Source organism: Amia ocellicauda, chromosome 23, assembly GCF_036373705.1.
Source record: "Amia ocellicauda isolate fAmiCal2 chromosome 23, fAmiCal2.hap1, whole genome shotgun sequence".
NCBI lineage: Eukaryota > Metazoa > Chordata > Actinopteri > Amiiformes > Amiidae > Amia > Amia ocellicauda.
This window is the reverse complement of record NC_089872.1, coordinates 16,013,542-16,034,364: the sequence shown is the minus strand read 5'-3', so window position 1 is coordinate 16,034,364 and position 20,823 is coordinate 16,013,542. Positions and strand designations below refer to the sequence as shown.

At 37.0% G+C, this 20,823-nt stretch overlaps 1 protein-coding gene across 1 annotated transcript in view; it reads left to right on the top strand.

Moving 5' to 3' along the window:
• The window catches only part of prim2 (DNA primase subunit 2), a 62,861-nt gene that overhangs the window by 39,788 nt on the left and 2,250 nt on the right, over positions 1 to 20,823 (top strand). Inside the window, exons 9-13 of the mRNA XM_066696847.1 lie at positions 1,326 to 1,398; positions 3,179 to 3,364; positions 16,013 to 16,139; positions 16,648 to 16,730; positions 19,630 to 19,698. Coding sequence (XP_066552944.1) covers positions 1,326 to 1,398; positions 3,179 to 3,364; positions 16,013 to 16,139; positions 16,648 to 16,730; positions 19,630 to 19,698 — 538 coding nt within the window. The remainder of the gene's footprint in view (positions 1 to 1,325; positions 1,399 to 3,178; positions 3,365 to 16,012; positions 16,140 to 16,647; positions 16,731 to 19,629; positions 19,699 to 20,823) is intronic.

Below are 20,823 nucleotides of genomic sequence, written 5' to 3'. Positions count from 1 at the left end.
CTAGAAAAATCCTTAATTGGAAGTCATGTATCTTAATGGATAATTAGTCAAACATCTGTCTGGAAGGCAAGAAGCAAACCTATTTCTAGTACAGTTCAATAAAGAAACATGCCTCCTTACAGAACATCAAATTACAAGGTGATTTTAAGATTGTGGCTTTGGGTGGAAGGTGATGTAACGTTGACTTTGGAGAGGAAATACCCACCCATCCGTAGAGTGTGCTTCTCTAGGGGAACAGTGTGAAATGCATCTATGCAGAGTCTTAATCGTTTAATTGAACAGACCACTTGCATCTTTAAACGGACCTAATTACCCAAAGTCTATGAACTTGTTAAAACCGTGTCTTTAATAATTTAATCAAAACAACAAGGTTCAGTTGAATAATTAAGAGTCAGCTGAGGACTGCGACTGAAGTGTCTCTGTTCATATATGATATCTTACTGAATTTTACATTATACTCCAGTGTATGAGGAGTGAAAGTGAGAATCTGCCTTTATAAAGCACTGTCCCGAATTAACCTCTTAAACTACAACTGTTTTAAATAGCTGTTAGTCCTATATATATGTGTGTGTGTGCCTGTTTAGTTATATCATTCTAACTTAATGGTCCAGCAAAAAATTGCTTCTGAAATAACTGGTCAGAACTACAGAAGAGGAAAACAAGAGCTTGACTGCATGGTGGTAATTTGCCTGTATAGTTCCTGCTTTAACTGTGTTTACATAAACATTACAAATAACGATCTCCGAACAGAAAGCAATACCATCCCAAAGACTACAGGAGAGATAAATAACACAAATCATTAAGTATTACTGCATAGAACGCTCAGTCCGTCCAAGAACATTTAATTTTTCCCGTCTTCCGAGGAAAATTGATATCAGCACCCAACCATACATATCAGAAGCAATCAGCAGTTATGCCCAGTACTAGTTGTACATTTAATGCTGTTTTAGTCCTTTAGAGAATGTTGTTTTTCTCTCCCTGTCCCCTATTGAGCGCATGTGCTTTTCTACCCATGCTTTTAAATCCATTAGCACAAGTGTATTTAACAAAGATTCTGACAAATATGTTGATTACACTTTGGGGCGATTTGAAATGCGCTGTCAGAAGAAATCCTCCATCATTATCTCAGCTTCTGCACTCACTCGTGTCCTTGCTCTTTGGGCTGTAGATGGCAGTTTGGTGAAAACTAATTGTGCGACTGTGCTAAACAACTTGCATTGTTCTGTTTCTTTCTAAACCCTGAGCGGTAGTGACAACTAGACTTTCAGTAAAATAAATTATGTATTTACTAATTCATATGCCTTTTTTTTTTTTTTCTTTTTCAGCCATGCTTATGTTGGACAAGATTACAGCATTCAGAAGAACATTGGAAAAATCTCCTTGGAACAGATAGATTCGGTATGTATGGCTTTTAATTGCTCACTTTCATTCATGAATAATCTTATCAGTCGCTGGCATCACACAAGAACCAAGTTCAGCTCATGTACTACTAGTCCTCCAAGAAAATCCCCATAACAAAAGTCTTACCAAGGAAACGAGCAGCGGTTTCATATTTTTTTAAACAAGGACTTGAAAAAGATGTATTCTATTTTTAAAGAGGAGGGTATAACTTTTCAGTTGATCAAATATTCCTTCCTTTCCCGTACAATGTATAAAATATATTGTTGCTGCTAATTATATAAGGGGTGGTTGATTTATTCCCTTAACCAGTGCATCAATGAGGAAGACTAGAGTAAGCGGATAATAATTCAGACACATCTGGCACATGCTTTGCTGGCATCTTGTTTTTTCTGTAGCAGCCATCGGGTTTAGGGTTGAGCTCTGAGTGAAGCAGTGGTGGAATAAGCCTGAACTGAATCATACGAGCAGAAGCCTTAGTATCTTTTCGCCTTATGTAGTGGTTGTTCAGTTTGGACTCTCTACCCTCACCATGTCAAGAGCTATAAGGCCATAGCAGGATAACAAGCCCTTCCACTTGATGCAAAGCAAGCAGACATTCAAGTGAAGCACCCCGGGCAAATATCTTCTGTCTCTCCGCAGCGGCGCCTGAACATTTCTGAGCAGCCCGGCTCTCGTGTTTGCCTCCAGTGCCAGGAGAGGTTTGCCATTATTAACTCGGAGTTCGTGTGGGTCAGGGTTAAAGGATTCGAGGGAAAAGTTTGATATTGATCATTCAGTGGGGGCTTTCGCTTTTGCGGCAGCAACTCCTGTATATTCAAAGCCATTTAAAGTATTCCACATTTTTAATGATTTCAGAGCTGACTGCTGTTTTCATTAATTGGTCCATTACCTAATGCAAATTTTGTCCTTCAGATTTGCATTTTCCCCCCAGTAGGATTGTATACAATTCCCTGTAAAGCATAATCATAACAAAAACACTTTGTCCAGTTTTTAATTTATTTACTTACTTACTTTTAATGTACACATAATTTATCCACTTAAAATTAGCAGTCATTAACTAGTGCCACAGCTTTGTTAGCTTAATGCCTAATTCTGTAACTGAAAAGAATTTAAAAAATAAAGAAAAGGTAGAAAATAACTTGTTCAATATATTCTTGTCCTTCGGTTTTATATTTCAGTCTTGTGCATCCTGGTAGCAACATGTATTAACTATATGAATGATATCAAATGTTAAAATGTGTCCTCTGTGGCTACACTGAAATATAGTGTTATACTTCTCAACATGATGCTTCCGAGGTTTAAATTATGTACCTGTACTTTTTCAATCCACCGTAAAACAGGTGTTACTTACTGGTAAGATATTTAGTCATATCTGGCTGATTATTTCATGATCCTTGGCCTGGAAACCTCTTTGCCTCATTATTATCATTTAATGTCAGCAGGCAGCCAGGCTACATGACCGATTTGAGCAGGGTCCAAGTCCTTTACTGAGGTTTCTGACAGCTGTCCTCAAATGAACAAGACTTCTGCAGGCTGTTGAATGTCTTCCATCTGTGTCGCTTTATGCCACCTTTCTGTCGTTTGGGGAAGGTGTGTGCGTGTGTGGGGGTGGGGGTGGGGTGGGGGGTGTCGGGTCAAGGTTTCATGTTCTCCAAGAGATGAGATGATCATGAGCAGTGCTATTAGAGCAAAGCTTACTGAGCTTTTGAAAAGCAACGTTCACATGCTGCCCTTGCCTAAAGTTGGGTTTTTCTGTCTCCCTGCCACTGCGTTCCAGCTCTCCACCAAGTCCTTCCCCCTGTGCATGCGCCACTTGCACAAGGCCCTGCGAGACAGTCACCACCTCCGGCACGGTGGGCGGATGCAGTACGGCCTCTTCCTCAAGGGCATCGGGCTGACCTTGGAGCAGGCCCTGCAGTTCTGGAGATCCGAGTTCATCAAAGGAAAAGTGGACACGGACAAGGTAACCTTGAGTGACGCAAGTCTGCACCACAGAGTCATTAGCACTAATTTTTCTCAACCGAGAGAAATGACAAGTGAATTAAAACCTATTGAATCAAACTACAGAGGGATTTGAGCTGAAAGTTTTTTTCTTTTTTCCCCCGTATCTAGGAAAATGTGTGCCAATTAGTTAGTTCAAAGGTGCTTCTAGACATAAAACATATATACTTCTAAACATATGGTTCTGATATGAATTGAATACGACAGTTTTGATAAATTAAATGATAGGGAAAGGAGGATGTGCTTTACAGCATTACAGCTTCTGCTCTTGCGAATACAATGAGATTTAATACCAGAAAGCACCAGGTTGTTTTGTCTTGCTGCTTGCCAAAGTTTGTTTCGAAATAAAAAATGCTATGTTCTATATGTCCTACCTCTTAATTGGTTTAGAACAGCTGACAGCTGACGCATTTGAGATTTCAACCAGTGGCAGGAACACATGAATTTGTTGGCCTTTTATGCAAATAAATATGTAATGAGAAACAAATCACAAACAAATATAGATGTAGATTGCATTTCCTTGAGCAAGGGATAAATATATTATACATTTTTAAATATATATATATATATTAGGGCTGGGGGAATTAACGCGTTAATCTTTGCGATTAATTTGAAATGTTTAACGCATTAAGAAAAAATAACGCAATTGACACAGCACTTTTTTTGCCTCTGTTTTAATTACTTTAATGACACAATGTCCAAAAAAAGAGAGCCACTTTGTCCCCTGATAATGTAAACCAACTGGTTTGTCTTACAAAATCGGGGGGTGAAAAAAAAAAATCAATATTCTCCTTTTGTTATTCATATTGCAAAAACTTAGGTACCTTTTTGAAATTCAACTGGCACTTTAACATTTTGTTGTGTTTGATATTGTTGGTGCATATAAAGAAAGTATTTATTTTGGTCTATTGGCTTACATTCTAAGCTAATCCAATCTTTTTGATAACCTTGATGGTTTTAATATTCAACTTGCACTTAAACACTTTGTTTATAATGTTGCTGCATTCAATATATTTGATGGGAATGACTACTCTGTAGTTCTGAGGAGAGTCTGTTTACAGTTCACAAAATGTCATTAAAAATATTATTTAAAATAGACTTCCTTTGTGTTGATTAATTTAATTAGGTGATTCTACGTTTAAATATTGATGATTACAAGCTTGGGGAAAAAATGTGATTAATTGCGATTAATTACAGCAAATTGTGCGATTAATTAGTAAAAACATTTAATCGATTCCCAGCCCTAATATATATATGTATTTAAATCTATATATATTTAAATCTATATCATGTAAGAAGATAACCCTTTAAATATGGTAAAGTTACAGATTTAAAATGTGGTTTGTGTTCCGCATTATCGGATTTCTAAAACTAAGTTAGGTGTGCTAGTAGCCCTGGCTGGTGTCATCATATACAGTGGCTTTCAAAAGTATTTACAGTATTTTCTGTTTTGTATTTGTAATTAATTCAAAACAATTTGCAGATTATATTTTTCTCTTTGACATTATGGACATTTTCTGTGTTGATCAGTGGCAAAAACTCCTGATTAAATGCATTCTAACACAATGAAATATGGAAAAGTCAGGGGTGAATACTTTTGAGTGCCACTCTATTTTGCTTAAGGTTCTCTTAAAATCTTTCAAGTGTGTTAAGCTAAGCAATATGTGAACCATTTTTTCTCAAATGACTTTCAAAGTCTTAAATCAGAAATACAAATTAACACTGTCTTGGGTACAGATGACCTCTATTGATGTGAGGTTTGGAGAATTCTCCTTATCTCATTTCTGTTAATTTCAGTTTTTTAGAGAATGTAGTACTTTCCTGATTTAAATCTTATTTTCTGGTCTATGGTACATCTAACAATAAAATTACTTCACCAGCTGTGCTTTTATTATTATTATTATTATTATTTATTTTTTATTTTTGCTAAATGCTTATTCTCCAGTGATCCTCAGTCACAAAGATCTCAATGATGTTCACAGAAAGAGACGTGTTTGAGCGTAAAGGTTAAATATACAAAATAATGTATTGTTTTCCCTTTGTAAAGTTGTCTATTGAAAGATGTGCTTTCCTGTGACCAACCTCCCCATTTACTTAAAAAAATAAGGTGTTTACTGTGATTAACTAGTATAAAACCATGATCTTTAACCCAGGCCCACTGCATAAGAAAGACACTAAACCATATTGTAAAAATGTTATTTCAGTCAGGTGAATAGGTAGGACATCTAATAGCAACACCAGCAATCATCACAATGTAATAACATTGATCTAAAAGCATAGATTATAAGATAATGTCACCAAAACTATCGAGCAGAAATGTACATTTTATTACAGACACATGTGCTTGATCTGTTATTTAGAAAATGGCCTAAACAGAACAATTTCCTTTCTTCATCTGCCTTGAAAATCAATCCAAAGATCAGTGTTGTGTACAGGATCAATATAAAAAGTTGTATGCATGTAGATGATACCTGCTAATGATGATTGCAGACAGGTACATTGGTAGGGACTTATGCGTGGCTCTAAGCAGTACCATCTTTTTACCACAATATCTCCTTCAGCCTCGAGCCAGGACTGCATCTGACAGTGTTGCTCAATTGTTCGCTAATGTCTCTGCAGTTTCCCATAAGTCATTTGGTGTGGAGCCTTTTCACATGTACGCCTAATTAGTATTCATTTGTATAGCTAGATTTATATAGAAGGATTCATCACTCCTTTAGGAGGATTCACAGGCCTGGAATAAACAATTTTTAACAATTTAAGGGTAATTATTGCTGCGTAGGACTGACATAATTCATTTATAGCCTTACTTTGTTCATTTGTATTTGTAGTTCAATGTACTTTGCAGTTGAATAATGTATGGTAATGTTGCCACATGATTCGGCCATTAAACCTCAATGAAACCAGTAGAGACAATTCTGAGGAAGTAAGGTTTTTCACAACTTGTTTTATATTGCAAATAAGATTTATTTACAAGACCATATTATTCATATCTCATTAGGCTTATTTACTGATGTATTCGGATAATACTTTACAGATATTTACATCAGTCTGTAAAAAGCACCAAACAACAAGAAAATCATTCAACTTAAAATTCGTAACTACAGTTGACAACTTTTATAACAAACAACAACAAAAACGTGTGTATAGTTCACCCATATAGGATCAACCAAACCAAACAAGAAATCAGACATTTGTAAGCTTTGTTTCTTAAAAACAAAATACCTGTGTGTCAGACTCGCACTCCTCCTGTGGTAATGATGTACTTTCAAAGGAGAGATTGGTGCTGGTTAATAAATCCCCAACACATGGATAGCTCTGTAATAAATCATTAAATTACTGATTAAGGCTCAATAACCTAAACACTATTTTTGAATTTTCAGGTGTCTATTAATTTACAGCTACAGCTGCTGTACACACCGATCCAGTGAGAGTAATCAACTCCTCAATGCCTCTCATGAACCTGTGAAAATTAATATCTGATCTTCACCAGCAAATAGAGCAGAACATTTGACTACATTTTCCAAACCCAAGTTGAGTGAAATCATACAAAATATGTGTAATGTAATCTCTCTATCCGATACGTGTTGTTTTTGTTGTAGTTTTGCTGATCATTTCCCCTCAAGCTTATATACCCTAACGGTGAGTTTTTTTAACATTTAAATAGCACATTTTAATGCACTAATAATGGCTCTGGAATAGACGCTAAATAGACGCTGTACTACATTGCTTAACCGATGATGAAAATGAGAGGCTGAAAAATATAATATCCGTCTTCTCATTTGTTCCTTTCCCCCAGCAATATCGCCTGTCAGTATTTCTTTTTGAAACACTGCCCGAGAGCTGTTTCAGTATTCGCCTGCCCCACCTCCTCCCCCATCACCAGCCCCCTGAAATGTACTCATTGTACGGCTGCTTTCATAACATCAAGCATTCTGAATACTAGATAATAGCCCGCTTTCTTGATTTTACAGTCAGACCGATGCCATGGTGAGACTGGTGACACAGAGTCATGCAATCTGTCTGAATTGGAAATAAACCTTGGTAGAAGTCCCCCTTTTCTGCTGTGGCTGTTTAACCCTTTCACCTTGAGGAACAAAAGCGAGAGTCTGGTCTTCAAATGTAGAAAATAAATAAATAAACCAACCTTTCTCTCTGCATGACAGCAAATAGTTCCACGATATTATCTGTGGACCACTGTTTGGAAGTGTTAAATGTGATTGCGGTTTGATAAATGGCTTGTCACAAGCTGTCATTTTGCTTTCTAACAGACTACATCAATAAAGTTAAAAGGGTATGTTTGCATGGACTTTGTTTATTTTTATCTGACGCCAAAGAGAGCTACATTGAGAATTGACGTTTACCCTTGTGTTTTTAGCAGCTTCTGAATGGGGACTTCATGAGCATTTTTGCAGCTTTTAAAAACTATTATAAAGGATTTTTGTAATCATTTTCGAGAGATGGCTGTTAACCGCCCTGGTTTGCACTCTATAATTTTATTTGAATGTGCACTGATTAGGCAAGGTTGGGGTTGGGGGAAATTAAAAAAAAAAAAAAATCTCGGAAGGCAGACACAACTTAACTGTTTGAACAGCTTCATGCTTTTCACTTTTATATATAATCCACTGGGCAACTCTTGAGCCTTATTTAGCTCTTTCGTTTCTGTTAAATTATTGAACCGAAGCCTTCTGTATTCTGAATTGATTCTAAATTGCAAACGAGAAGAGAAAGAATGGGCGCTGTCTGGATGAAATAGTTTCATTAGTGTTGAATATTACAAAAATACAGAAGAACAGTAGAGCTGTCAGAATTAAAAGAAATTACATTAGGCTTGGTGATTTATTGGATTGAAATGTTGGCTAGCATATTCTCAACCTTATCAAACCCATTTAATTTACAAGTAATTGCATAAATCACAAGATAGTATGAACATCAGGGGTGATTTTGTTGCTACTGTATTATTTGAAGAATATATAAGTAGAGGTCTTCAAATCTAGTGCAGGAAATTAATAGGAATGCTAAGAATGCAAGCAGTGTGCAAGCTTGAAATCATGAATATGAGCAATTTATACACGTAAGAGAATTAAGCTCGTTCTCAGGGACCCATGAGATAAAGAGGTTGCAGGGTGGCACATTCGGAAGTGTCTGATTTGGAGAGTGACTATACTTTAGCTCAATAATCAAGCTTTTCAAGTGTAACCTTGCTGCCTGTGACTACAAAGAGGGACCCTGTTCAATCTGGTCTGCAAGGATGAGGCCAAGGATCTTGGTATGATGTATTCACCATGTCAGGGAACCTGGGCTGTGTGGAGTTCTCATTAGTATTGTAGGAGCATGGGGTTATATGTGACGTAAGAGGGCTGCAACTTCGAATTGTACCAAAATGTATAAATAAGCAATGTGTGTAGGCTGTATGACTTCCTAGTCTTGGTACGTAATCTATATGTCTTAATGCAAGTCCTGAAAAAGCTTCTTTAAGTGCGTGCATGTTGTATCAGATTTATGCCACATTTTCAGTGCTTATGTCCGTTATGGCCATTCATTCCAATGTGAATGTGTTTTAGAGCAATCAATTACTGTAGTTCTTGGCTGGAAAATGTGGTCCTTCCATAACTTCACAATCTTCAGGTGTTTTCTTTCTGTCTTTAACATAACATTTGTGACATTTAAATGTTGATATGAACAAATTACTACATTATTTGCTTTGGTTTATATCTGAAATTCGGCACAGATATAGCAAAAGAGATTGTAATGTATTGCCAAGACAACGTGACCTCTCCCAAAGGTCACCCCGGTATGAATTGTACGATTGTGTTCACTTCAGAAATCTCTAATTTGTAATTCGCTTTCCATATAAAACCTATTGAGCCCATGTTCTCATGATGTCAAGAGGAACTTGAAGAGTAATTCATTGCTGAAGTGTGAAAAATTATTTAAATTTTACTTCAACAGATTGCCTTTCCTCCTTTCAATTGACAGGGGGTCATTGAGGTCAATGATCATTACAGGTGGCTTTGGTCCACAATTCAAGCAGTGTTAACCGTTGTTTTGATTGAGCAAGTATATTAGAAGAGTGCAAAATTGAAGCACCTTATACTTACATGTGGTTGACTCATGTGGCTGATTTATAAACTGTACTTTCAGGTTTAATTAAAATTAATTCAGTGTGTAGAATACAGGCCTGGAATTTGAGAAGTGTTTAGGTCTGCTTCTGGTTGCATAGGGTGCTTTTGTTTTTTAATAACATGCTGTGGTATCATAAGTCTTGACACTGTGCTTTCCACAACCTGTTATTCTGTGATGAACAGCACTGTGTAACTTTGCATGATAAATCATGTATTCTTAAATATTAATGGATAATGAACATGGTATTTATTTTTCAACATGGTTCAAAGCTTACTCTTCCATTAAACAACTTAGTCTGTAGTAGATTCCCAACTCGAGGTCATGGAAATGAATCCTATTTTTATGAAAACCAAGGACTATTTCCCCAAAGCAAACATACACTTGATGAATACATAAATTGGCCAAAGGAAAAGCAGTAATATATCCTCGCAACGAGACAGGACAGAATCTGGAGATTTCTCTCAAGCTCTGGGGAATGAACAGGGCTGACACACTTTCTGTTCAAAACTCTGCTGCCGATCCAATGTCAAACAAGGCGAGTTGTGTACAATGATTGGAGGTCTTGTGGAAATGTTGGCGGCAGTGTTTTTTTAAAATGCCTAGTTATTCCTCACCAGCTGCCTTTTTAATTAGAACAGGGCCTCTAGAGAGCGGGCTGCCGAGGCAAAGATTTCCCAGCATGCTGTGAAAAAAAATAAAAAAAGGTTTTGTCTAGTTTCGCAGCGTTCAGTTGCTATTTATAAAAAGAAAAATGTTTTAACTGCGATTGACTTATTGTTAATAGAGGAAACTGCTAGGAGATCCAGCTAAGTGGTTGACAGGAGAGCAGTGTTTAATTTGCCCCTTGTTTCAAAGTGGGTAATTTTATCATTTTTTCATGCAGCCTGTAATATCCCCTGCACTTTAAATACTGGAACATCATCAAAACAAAGCTCACCTGCTCTGAGAGGAATCTGAAATAATGTGGAGTTTATTTCTTATGAAATGCCACATAAACTCCTGTACTGAGGATAGAGGATAGAAAAAGTAATCGCACTTGAATGCAATGCAGACCGTAAACCTCGAAATAAACATATTGAAAGGGCACTTTTCCCCTTTCCCTTTCTGAATATTCCAAGGAAGTTCTGAGGTGACTTGATCTTTGTGAGATGGTTGAGTAGATTTATTCTGAGCAAGAGCTGGGATGGGTGTTGACTGACTCCAGCACTTGGAGCCAGCCCTGACACAAATGCAATTCCTGACCGAGATTTGGACCAAAATAGTGTGTTACAGAATTAGCCATACTGTCTCAATCTATAATTAAGTGATATTTGAATTAAATTACTACTTGGAACTTTCAGTATTACATTAATTCGGTACATGTCATTTCATTGCTCATGATGGAATCAGGCAAAGAGATTTATATTTAGTTTTTCAATTTCCATTTTCTTTTTACAGTTTTATTTTTCTGTTACCTGAAGATGTTACATTTTTTCTCTAATTTTGCAATTACCGATGAATCTGAAAAATGTAGTAAACACGCATAGTGCTTGCATTTTATTTGCAAAGCTGATTGTTATAGTGGACTTCTACGGAATGAGGAGAAAGAATGCATTATATTTTATAAATTACCACTATCATAAAATACTTTTACTTGGAGGTTTTGTCTTATTGCCATACTCTTTACTCTGCGGATGTTGTAGCCGATACTGAATCATCACATATAGCTGTCTCAGTTGTAAGTTCACACCTCTGTGTTTCTTTTACGAAGGTATGACAATAAAATGTTCTTTTGAGAATTTTAATTATACGCATTTAAATAGTGTTCAGCAATGTTTAATTATGCCCTAAGGCTACTATTAGAAATCAGTCATGCATGCATGCCTCCCCCATGTAGTTTTAGTTGACTTCATGCTGCTAAAGTTCTAGAATAGTTTGGCTTTCATAAATGTATGACCGAAGAAAAAACAATCACATGGTAAACTCTGACCTTGTACTTTCAGAAACCATAATACTTGTTATCCCTGATATGGCAGGAACCCAGCAGTCCTAATCTGTTAAAATATGTAATCTTTATTTTACCTTATGTTTTCTAACTGGACTACATACGCTTTTTGGTAACCCTAATGGTCACTGAATAAGGATCATGCTATGGACGACAGAGTTATACCCCCTCTCTCGATTCCCCTTCATAACTTTTTAAGCCCTCCTTGTCATGAATAACAAGGAGGGTTGGGGGGATACTTGATGTTGTCTTCTTGCATGTTGATATATTGTGATATGCTCTAAAGTTTATGGTTGGTTCCGAAACAGTCGGTGAACACTGTAGAACAAGGGACCCGGCTGGAATGATTTATGTGATTTATTGGTGAGAAGAAAGGAGGGAAAGATGAGAGACTGGGTATAAATCCATGCTCAGCCAATCAATTTATGACCTTGAGTGAGAGACATATTTGAACAAAAGGGTATACTCACCACTTCTCTTCTATATAAATAAGTGTATCACTACACTCATTAATTATTAATAAGAGCTAAATGTGTCAAATCACATGCACTCATTTTATAATAAATCGAAAGGACAGCACTTCCACTGACAAAAAGACTGTAAAACATACAACATTTTACAATGACAGACAACGACTGTGTAATTGCTTAACTAAATGTATTATCCTTTCTTTGTTCTATTACTTTTGTCCACGTTGTACCAAGAAGATGCATGTCCTATCAGCTATCAGCTATCAGTATATCCTCATAATTGTGGTCTTTACAAAGTGAGTTTTTCAAAAAGCTCGTTACACTTCCTTTTGACGGAAACAATGGCTACACAATCATTATATTACATGTGTTTCTGTGCAGTGATCTTAACTAGCCCAACACTCCTGTGAGGGATATAGTCTCAAGTGAGTAACTGAGGTGAATTAATAGAATAAAATCTATTGGATATTAAATTTAAATGAACACACATACAACTTTAACATATAGATAATAGATGTTACATTTGTTTTGTATTTGTATAGGCCTAGCTTTAAAGAGTCATTAATGCAACAGTGGGCAGTGTTTGCATAACCATTTCAACGAGAACCCGACTGAATATTGAGTGCCTTCTAGTGTTGTCAAACCAAATATGTTCCATCGAAAGGTGTACTTTATTGTTGAAAGCTAGGTGATGGGGAGAAAAATGAAAGGAATTTGACGGCAGTGCATGCAAATTCACTAAGTGAGAAATGTACTAGAAAAATCTAAAACTGACAGTTGTTATTCTGGGGTCCTGCTCCCTTTTGTTTCTTTGAATTCATAGTGGAATCTCTCGTCTTTTGAATTTTAACCATATTCCTCTGCCTCACTCTTCAAATGCACTGAGCATGCTCTGGGGCCAAAGCAAGACTTGCATCTTCCTCGGTGAAGCCATGGCTTGAACCATTAATTGTAGAAAGAGTCAGGAGCCATTCCAGTGGGATACGCATTAACAGCACTGTGCTCAATGTACTGTCCAGACCCGATCGTTAATACAGAATAACTTCCAATGCCTTTCCCTTCGGTGGGGAGGTTTGCTGTTTCTGACCTGTTCAGTTTGTCTTTAATCCCATTCAAAAAGGGTTCTTCAGGGTTGAAGCGAGTTCCACCTCCTCTTTTAACAAAAATACCTGAATCAAATTCAGTTTATTTTTTCTTATCAATAATTTATATACAGCAAAACAGCATTTGTGTGTGTTTGGGGGTAATGCAAATCTGTATGATTGATAAGGACTTGTATAAGGAATGATGACATGGTATTAGTGGATATTAATGATACTTAAAAGGTGAGAATTATGTTTCTGTAATTATGTAATCTGATGTCTGACAGCTCCTGAAAGCTTCTTGAAGAAAATTAATTTGGTTTGGTGTGATACCTAGGTCCAGTTATCAAACTGCTGTCTCTTAAAAATTAAAAAGGCTTTATCTCCTGCAATGATGTAGACAAGAAGTCAAAACAGCTGCAGTATTGTTCAATATTGTTTGTATATGGATCTATTAATTCATATAAATTATGTGCTGGGCTGGAAACAGGACACAAAAGGATTTTAGTGTGTATTATGAACCCTCGTGAATGAATAACCACAGGCTGAATGTCTTCGTACAATCGCAAACATGACAACCCTTTCTACGGCGGATACAAAGGATTCTTGTCTTTCTTTCATTCACCGGCGTTGCTATTGTTGAAAGCTGGTGGGCAGTTGAATACGTTTCCAGTATGACAACTGATGCTACTCCGTTAAGGATGGCATAGAATTGAACTGATTAATGCAGATGGGATTCGAGGGGAAATGCGTCTTCAATGAATCTCGCCATTAGAGTACCTCATGTAATGTGCAGATGCCCTCTGGGAAGCGAAACCTAAAAAGGGACGGCACACGCGTTCTCAAAGTAAAAGACTGTGGAAGAATGTGCAATTGAAACACAGCATGCTGGCAGAGACAAGCACCTGAGAACACGTCCCTTTATCATCATGTATGATTTTGATTAATGCCTGAGCAGTGACAGAAAGCACTTTCTGCTTTTGGGAATCCATAGCAACTATCTTTTAGCATAATAAAAGTAGCAAGAGCGGGATTTGTAACAGATCGTTGTGGATATTAGCTGCACAGTCTTAGCGCTGAAGAAGACACAAGTGCATCTTCATACAGATGAGAGTTAGACTTCTGGGAAAATGTTTTGTGTATCTGTTTTCCAATTTTTTTATGTTGAGTTTTCGAGACAAAATGTAATGTGTATTATCCTATAGTGACAGAAATATGGTTAATTCTCCAAAGTGACATTAATATAGTAATTAATACTATGCTAATCATAGGAGCATGTAGCAAAGAACAAGATTATTTTGTTTGACAGCCATTTGCAAATTCCTGAATTCTAGTAGGATTTTTTTTTTTCTTTGTGTGCAATTACCTTAACTCCACTCCGTCAGTCTGTCGTCCTTGTCAGTATGTTTTTGAACCTTGTAGTGGATTATAATTTGTAATACCAGGCTAAGACTTGCTTCCCCACACTCATTTTGTTTGAGGCACTATTTGTCATCCGATAGGAAGCTAGAGAATTAATAAGGTTCATCACTTAACGGTGGCATTTTAATCTTCACTTCCTTCACAGGATGTTACGATAACCCCCACCTGCACACACACACACCTTTTTATTGAAACAAATGAGATGAGTTCTTGCTTAAAATTAGCTGCCCCCCAATAATCAATAATCATCTGCATGTTTAGTGTATAAATGTCTTTTCTATGTACTGTTAGACCAGTGCTTTGCCAGTTTATTCATAGTATGTAAAAGTGAACTACCTGTTGTATCAATTTACATGCAGTTAACAAAACAAATTGCACAAAATAAAATCGCTGATGGTATCAAGAAGGTTATCGTTAAATAATTTTAATATAGTAGGTTGTGATCTTTAAACTAGAAATTGCTCCCTTAATCCTTAGAACCTTAATATAATTAATTTCTGAGTGGTAGTTTTATGACTCTCTTTATTGCAACTTTGCAGCCAGTCACCTTGTCAAGTTCACAGATTTTATAGCAACTTTAATGGATTATGATGAGTACAATTGTGATGAATTATGTCTCCCTCTTCCATAATATGCAGTTCTGATTTTACCGTCTCTGGGAGTCTGTCTTTACCTTTCCAACTGTAACCAGGGGAGTATTTGATTGGTAAATTGAGTTCACTGCCGAGATTGAATGCATTGACCCTGAGCTAATGTAAACCTTTTAATGGTTTCTTAAATAGGCGCTATATTTTGGTGGGGGGGGGTGACAGTACCTTTTGAAGAGCAATCCGTTTGGAAAGCAACGATAAGGTTCAGAGGTCTGTCTGCTTTCTTGGCCTTCAGAGCATGTTCGGTGTAAAGATTTCTGCACTGCTTTTAAGTGGTGCGACTAAAGTGTTTTACTATTAAGATTAATGTTTTCACTGTATAGGCCTTCATTTTCACAGTTGAGTAATTTATCGGAGATGAAGAATCTTAAGTGAAAGCATATCTACAGATACAGAAGAGATGCATAACAGGAAACTGATAAGAAAGATGCATGCACTACTGGATAGTTGCACGCGTAAACCCGATCTGTGGGTAGCTTTTCATTGAATGGTTTCCTCCTCCCACTACAAGTATTATGTTGTATCTCTTGTCAGGATATAAAGAATACATTGTGTATGAGTGAATATAAAGGCTTTATAACGCACCGAAAATGGTTTTCAATAAGAGTGTACAGATTGTTGTCAGAAATTTCTACACTGCAGCAGGGGACTGAAAGCTGTTCGTAATAAGATTATAGTGTGTTCAATCACGCAGCAAAAAATGCTACAATATCCATAATCCAGTCAGAGCTGTCTCGAGTTAGCGACACTCCTACAGCAGGTACTCTCTAATAGCGCTATATTTCATTGAAGAAAACACCCTGACATGGAAGACATGATGTACGACGCGAACTCCATTTTTTTTCTCTCTCTCCCCCTCTCTTTCCTGCCTTTCAGTTTGACAAAGCATATGCCTACAGCATCCGACACATGTTCGGGAAGGAAGGGAAACGCACTGACTACACCCCCTACAGTTGCATGAAGGTTATTTTGTCAAACCTCCCGAGCCAGGGAGACTATCATGGTAAGTACCATGCCAGGGAAATTTTACATTTGGATGAAAGGATGAACCCATTCTTTGATGAAGAAAGGTATGAAGTATCAAAGCATGACTGTGAAGGGGAATAAAAGTAACAGAAGGAATTATTTGGGGAAAATCAACTGCCGGGTTTCACATAACCAACTGCTCGGGAAAACAAAAACAAAAAATACAAGACACGACCAAAAGCATCAGAGCAACTTGTCAAGTAACAGAGGAAGTCTAAGATTAGTACACTTTTATAGTGTGGGAGTGAAATGTTGTTATGTCCCAAATGCAAGTAACATATTCAGTGTTTCACACTTCAAAATGTTTTATAGTTACTGTACGTTATATTTTTAACCGGTCAGAGGGTACAAGTGGGTGTTGGCGTGACCAATGGTGAAAAATTGTTTGTTTTAACAGCTGTAATGGGGAAAAAAGGGAGTATTCCTACACTTGAATTTGTTTCCCCATGTCTCTCACTTTTCCTCTCTGTGGATTGTCTTTCCAGGGTGCCCATTCCGCCATAGTGACCCCGAGCTACTGAAGCAGAAGCTGCAATCATATAAAATCTCCCCCAGTGGAATAAATCAGGTGTGTTTGAGGGATTTCAACAGCGCCGAGCTATCACCGATATTACGCACATTTTATACATTGAGTGAGAACTAGATTAGCAGATAGACTGTAATCTCTTCCGAATCATTGGGTAATAAAACAGTAACCACTAAACAACACTACAGAAAACAAAAAACAAACTAGACTTGACAGCCCTGGCTCTGACACCTTTATAACAGTTTCGATGAGTCTATATTAAATAAATTAAACCCATTGGACTCCTAAAACATTAATTGTGCATGTTTTACTTTGTCAGCAGTTTTTACTTCTTTAAATTTCCTTAAATTATGGAGATAAGATGTTCATAAAATTATATGAAAAGTAACTAGAAATGTTGAAAATAAGGCCTTTTAAAAGGAATTTGGATCAATACAAAGCTATCTGGTTTTGGCAGTTAACAGCTTAGTTTTGTGCTAGGTGTAAAAAGTTAATGTATTCCTGTAGGGCATTAAGAATTCCTGTCATATCTTGTATTTCTTTCAGAGCAGCCCTATTTGGACAGTGTATTAAGACGGTCACATTTGCAGACGCTCCTGTAACGTGCAAATCTGGATATAATTATGCAGCTAATGAAATTAGAACGTAGTGAGAGCAGGCGGTAATGTTCTTATGAAATTATGTACCTCTAGATGCTAATTTAATTCACTTCTCTTTTAATTGGGCTGTAAAGTTCACACTTCTAAATCTCTCATGCAGTACATTTACATGTGGCTTAATATTCCAGATACAATAAATATATATATATATATTTCTAAACACTTGGAGTGTAAATGGGGCTTAGGCATTGAGAAAATGTTTTATATTCAGATTAATGACAGGATGATGTAAATTACACCTCAAATTCCAATATCTAATTATATATGAATCTGGTTTCTGTAGTCTATTACATTTCATTTCATTAAATGTCTATAAATGGCATCAAAATATACTGTTTCTGTTCGGTCTGACATTGTGACAAGATTTTAAGATTCAATTTCTCATTCTTCAGATATGTGCACTGGACATTTTTAAACAATAATCTTGGACTCCTTAACAGTCCTGATAAATAGTGTTTTAAGGTTTGAAAATTAGTTATGAAAGTGTAACTAACTTTGCAGAGAAGAAGATAAGTTCATGGCAACTATAAGAAAAGAGTATCACATGTTAATTAGGTAGTTCAAAGAAAATTGATAACATTAATAACTAAATCTAAATCCAAAACTTCAGCCTTTGATCTATAAACACGTTCAATCATTGATCTAACTTTCCAGAAATCAGTTAAAGGAAACTGCCTTCAAGAACTGATTGATTTGTTTTCTTCTCCAAGTTTGTAGACCAGTTGAACTGTGATTCCTGAAGTAAAATGTCTTGGTAATAAAACATTCCAGGTATGATTAGGGTTTAATCACACAGTCAACCCGACATGAGAGCTGATCAATAATGAGAACTTATTGCCGCCTCAAGGCTCCGGGAGTCGTCCCGTGTGAATCGTTATGAGTTAAGAAGAAATATTATTTTATGACCTGTAATAAAAACATATATACAAGACCATAACAGTGGTGTGTAGATAGTGAATGATTACTTAAAGCTCATCTGCCTTTTTATGGTGAAGTCCTTTCAGTACCATTTGGAATTGATTGGAATTGAGATGGAGGGTCTGGCTATGGATTTCATCTCTGTACTCTGAACATGCCGTGGGACACTTTCAGATCCACATTTTCTAGTCCCTGTGGAAGTTCAGAGTCATGTCTGTGAGGATGCAGTAGTTTCCCTCAGTTCAGTCCTAGACATGACTGGGAAAGTTTGAACACATCTCTTCTGAACATGACTTGCTCACAGAGGCGACGGCTTGCAGCATCGCAGTGCCGCCGCCGCTGGTATCCTGTGGGGCAAGGCAGCTGAAAATGCTGGTTCGGCATTTATTACCCTCACAGACTCATCTGCCCCCCTGGGCACTGTCATAAAACAAAATCCTCCACTTTTTTCCTGGGTCGTGTCTTTTTACTTTCACCTTGCGGAAGATGAACAATATTAAGATGAACCGAGTATTGTTTATGAACTGTGGAAGCTGCAGAAAAAAATCTGATTCACCTGGCAGTTTCTGATTTGAAGCTCTTCCCAACGATGTACTGGCACATTGGGCAGACTTGTAGACAGCTGACAGTGTTTTACATTTATCGACCAGCCGATCTGGACCTTGATCTTTAATGCAGGATTTAATAATAACTGCCAGGAAGGCAAGAGATTCAATTGACAAGCTGGAAGTGAAACAGTACAGTTTAGCAGGACATAGACTGAGGTATAATGCATTTGTGCAGCTGTCAATACCCCTCTTGCTATATTGTAATGAGTATGAAAGGAATCTGGGCTGGCATTCAGGGCTGCAGTGATTCTTTGGTTCTAATGCTATTTTTCCAATAATTAATACAATATTATTTCAGATTAAATCTTTATTTCATCATTCTTACATCTATTGTCCAGAAATATACAAGCGTAAACATGCACTCCTTTATATCACAGATTACTGTACTTCCAAATTATCTTTCAATTATTTAAATTGTTGGTATACATTTTTTTTTAGTTCTCCGCATAAGACGATGCTTTCAAGTAGATCGCCTTCCTTTAATCTTTTAATGATGAAAGTCATGCATTAATTAGTAGAGAGAAGGGAGTGAAAAACCCAAATGCTAATACTGCAGCTTTAAAGGGTTTTGAGCAGTACATCCATCACGGAAATATGACACGAAAAAGCGCTTAAATGCTTGCCAACATGAGTAGTCAATGTCATTTTACTTCTCCGGCAAAGACGGTGAAGTGCAGTAACTTCCAGGTGAAGTGTTTTTTTTTTTTTTTCCCTCTCTCTCACTGAGTGCCTTTTTTTCTTTTCTTTTTCTTGCAGGTCCTGGATTTAGTCAAGGGGATGCACTATCAGCTGGCCTGTCAGAAGTACTTTGAGCTGACGCACAGTGTAAGGACATGTTTAATTTGTACCAGGCAATAATTGGGGTGCCTTTGTCAGCTTTAGGACGGGCCCAGAACTCGTGCGTGAAAACCCCAGAGGCTCGGCACTGTAATCACATCCATCATTAGCTGTCATACCTCGTTAATTTTTATGGGTTTATTATAGCACTTTAGATGAATTTACCCTATGAATATTTAATTTATTTGATCTAATGCCATTTAGCACAGACCTTAGAATCAGCATTTTTAGTCACTCAAGGTTATTAATATTTTCCCGGTTTCAAATAAATAAATATAATGCACATATGAATAAAAAAAAACATCTTCCCCCTGTTTCAGGCCAATGTTTCTCCATATATCTGCATGATTGCAAACATAATTATGTATTTTATTAATCAATGACATTTCTGCATTGGGGATAAGATAGGTGGTGGTAAGAGAGTTAAAGAAAAGGACCTGATATAAATGTTGAGACATGAGGACAGTGCCGTATTTGTGCACAGCAGTAATGGAACAAGTGACAGCTTTCTGTAAGGACGACTGTTGTGTTTTGCGCACTCAAACCCACAACTTAAAAGAAGCTGAAGTGACAGAATGAGGATGAAAACTTTTTGAGCTCCTCCGCGACAGTCGTAAAGCTGTGAAGTACAGTGTCTGTTGGGTGACATTTTCTTTAATGTGTGAAATATAGATGTAGGGTGGCCGTTTCATGCATTAAATTGAAAAGATAAACCACTCGAATAGGTGGTGTCTGAAGACATTCTTTCAATAAATGGATAAATGTAGAAACTGGTTTTGATGCATCGACCGTAAACTTGATAGAATATAGTATTTGAAACTGATTATTTGAGAACATGAAGGTCACTCTGTTTATATACAGGACTTTCCCTTGAATTGGTGCCATTAAAATTCAATTGGAACTCATCCTAGGTACTTGCCCCGGGTCACAGAATCACATAGCACAATTTAAAACCATAACAGGATCGCAAGCAAGGAGAAGGCATGCAGCACATCTTTCTTTGTCCAGTTCCTAGTCGTTTATTGATCCCAGAATCTCATCAAGATGGATCTTGAAGAGTCTTTGAGAATTAGAATCTACAGCATGGTTTGCCAGTTTCATCCATGCACCCTC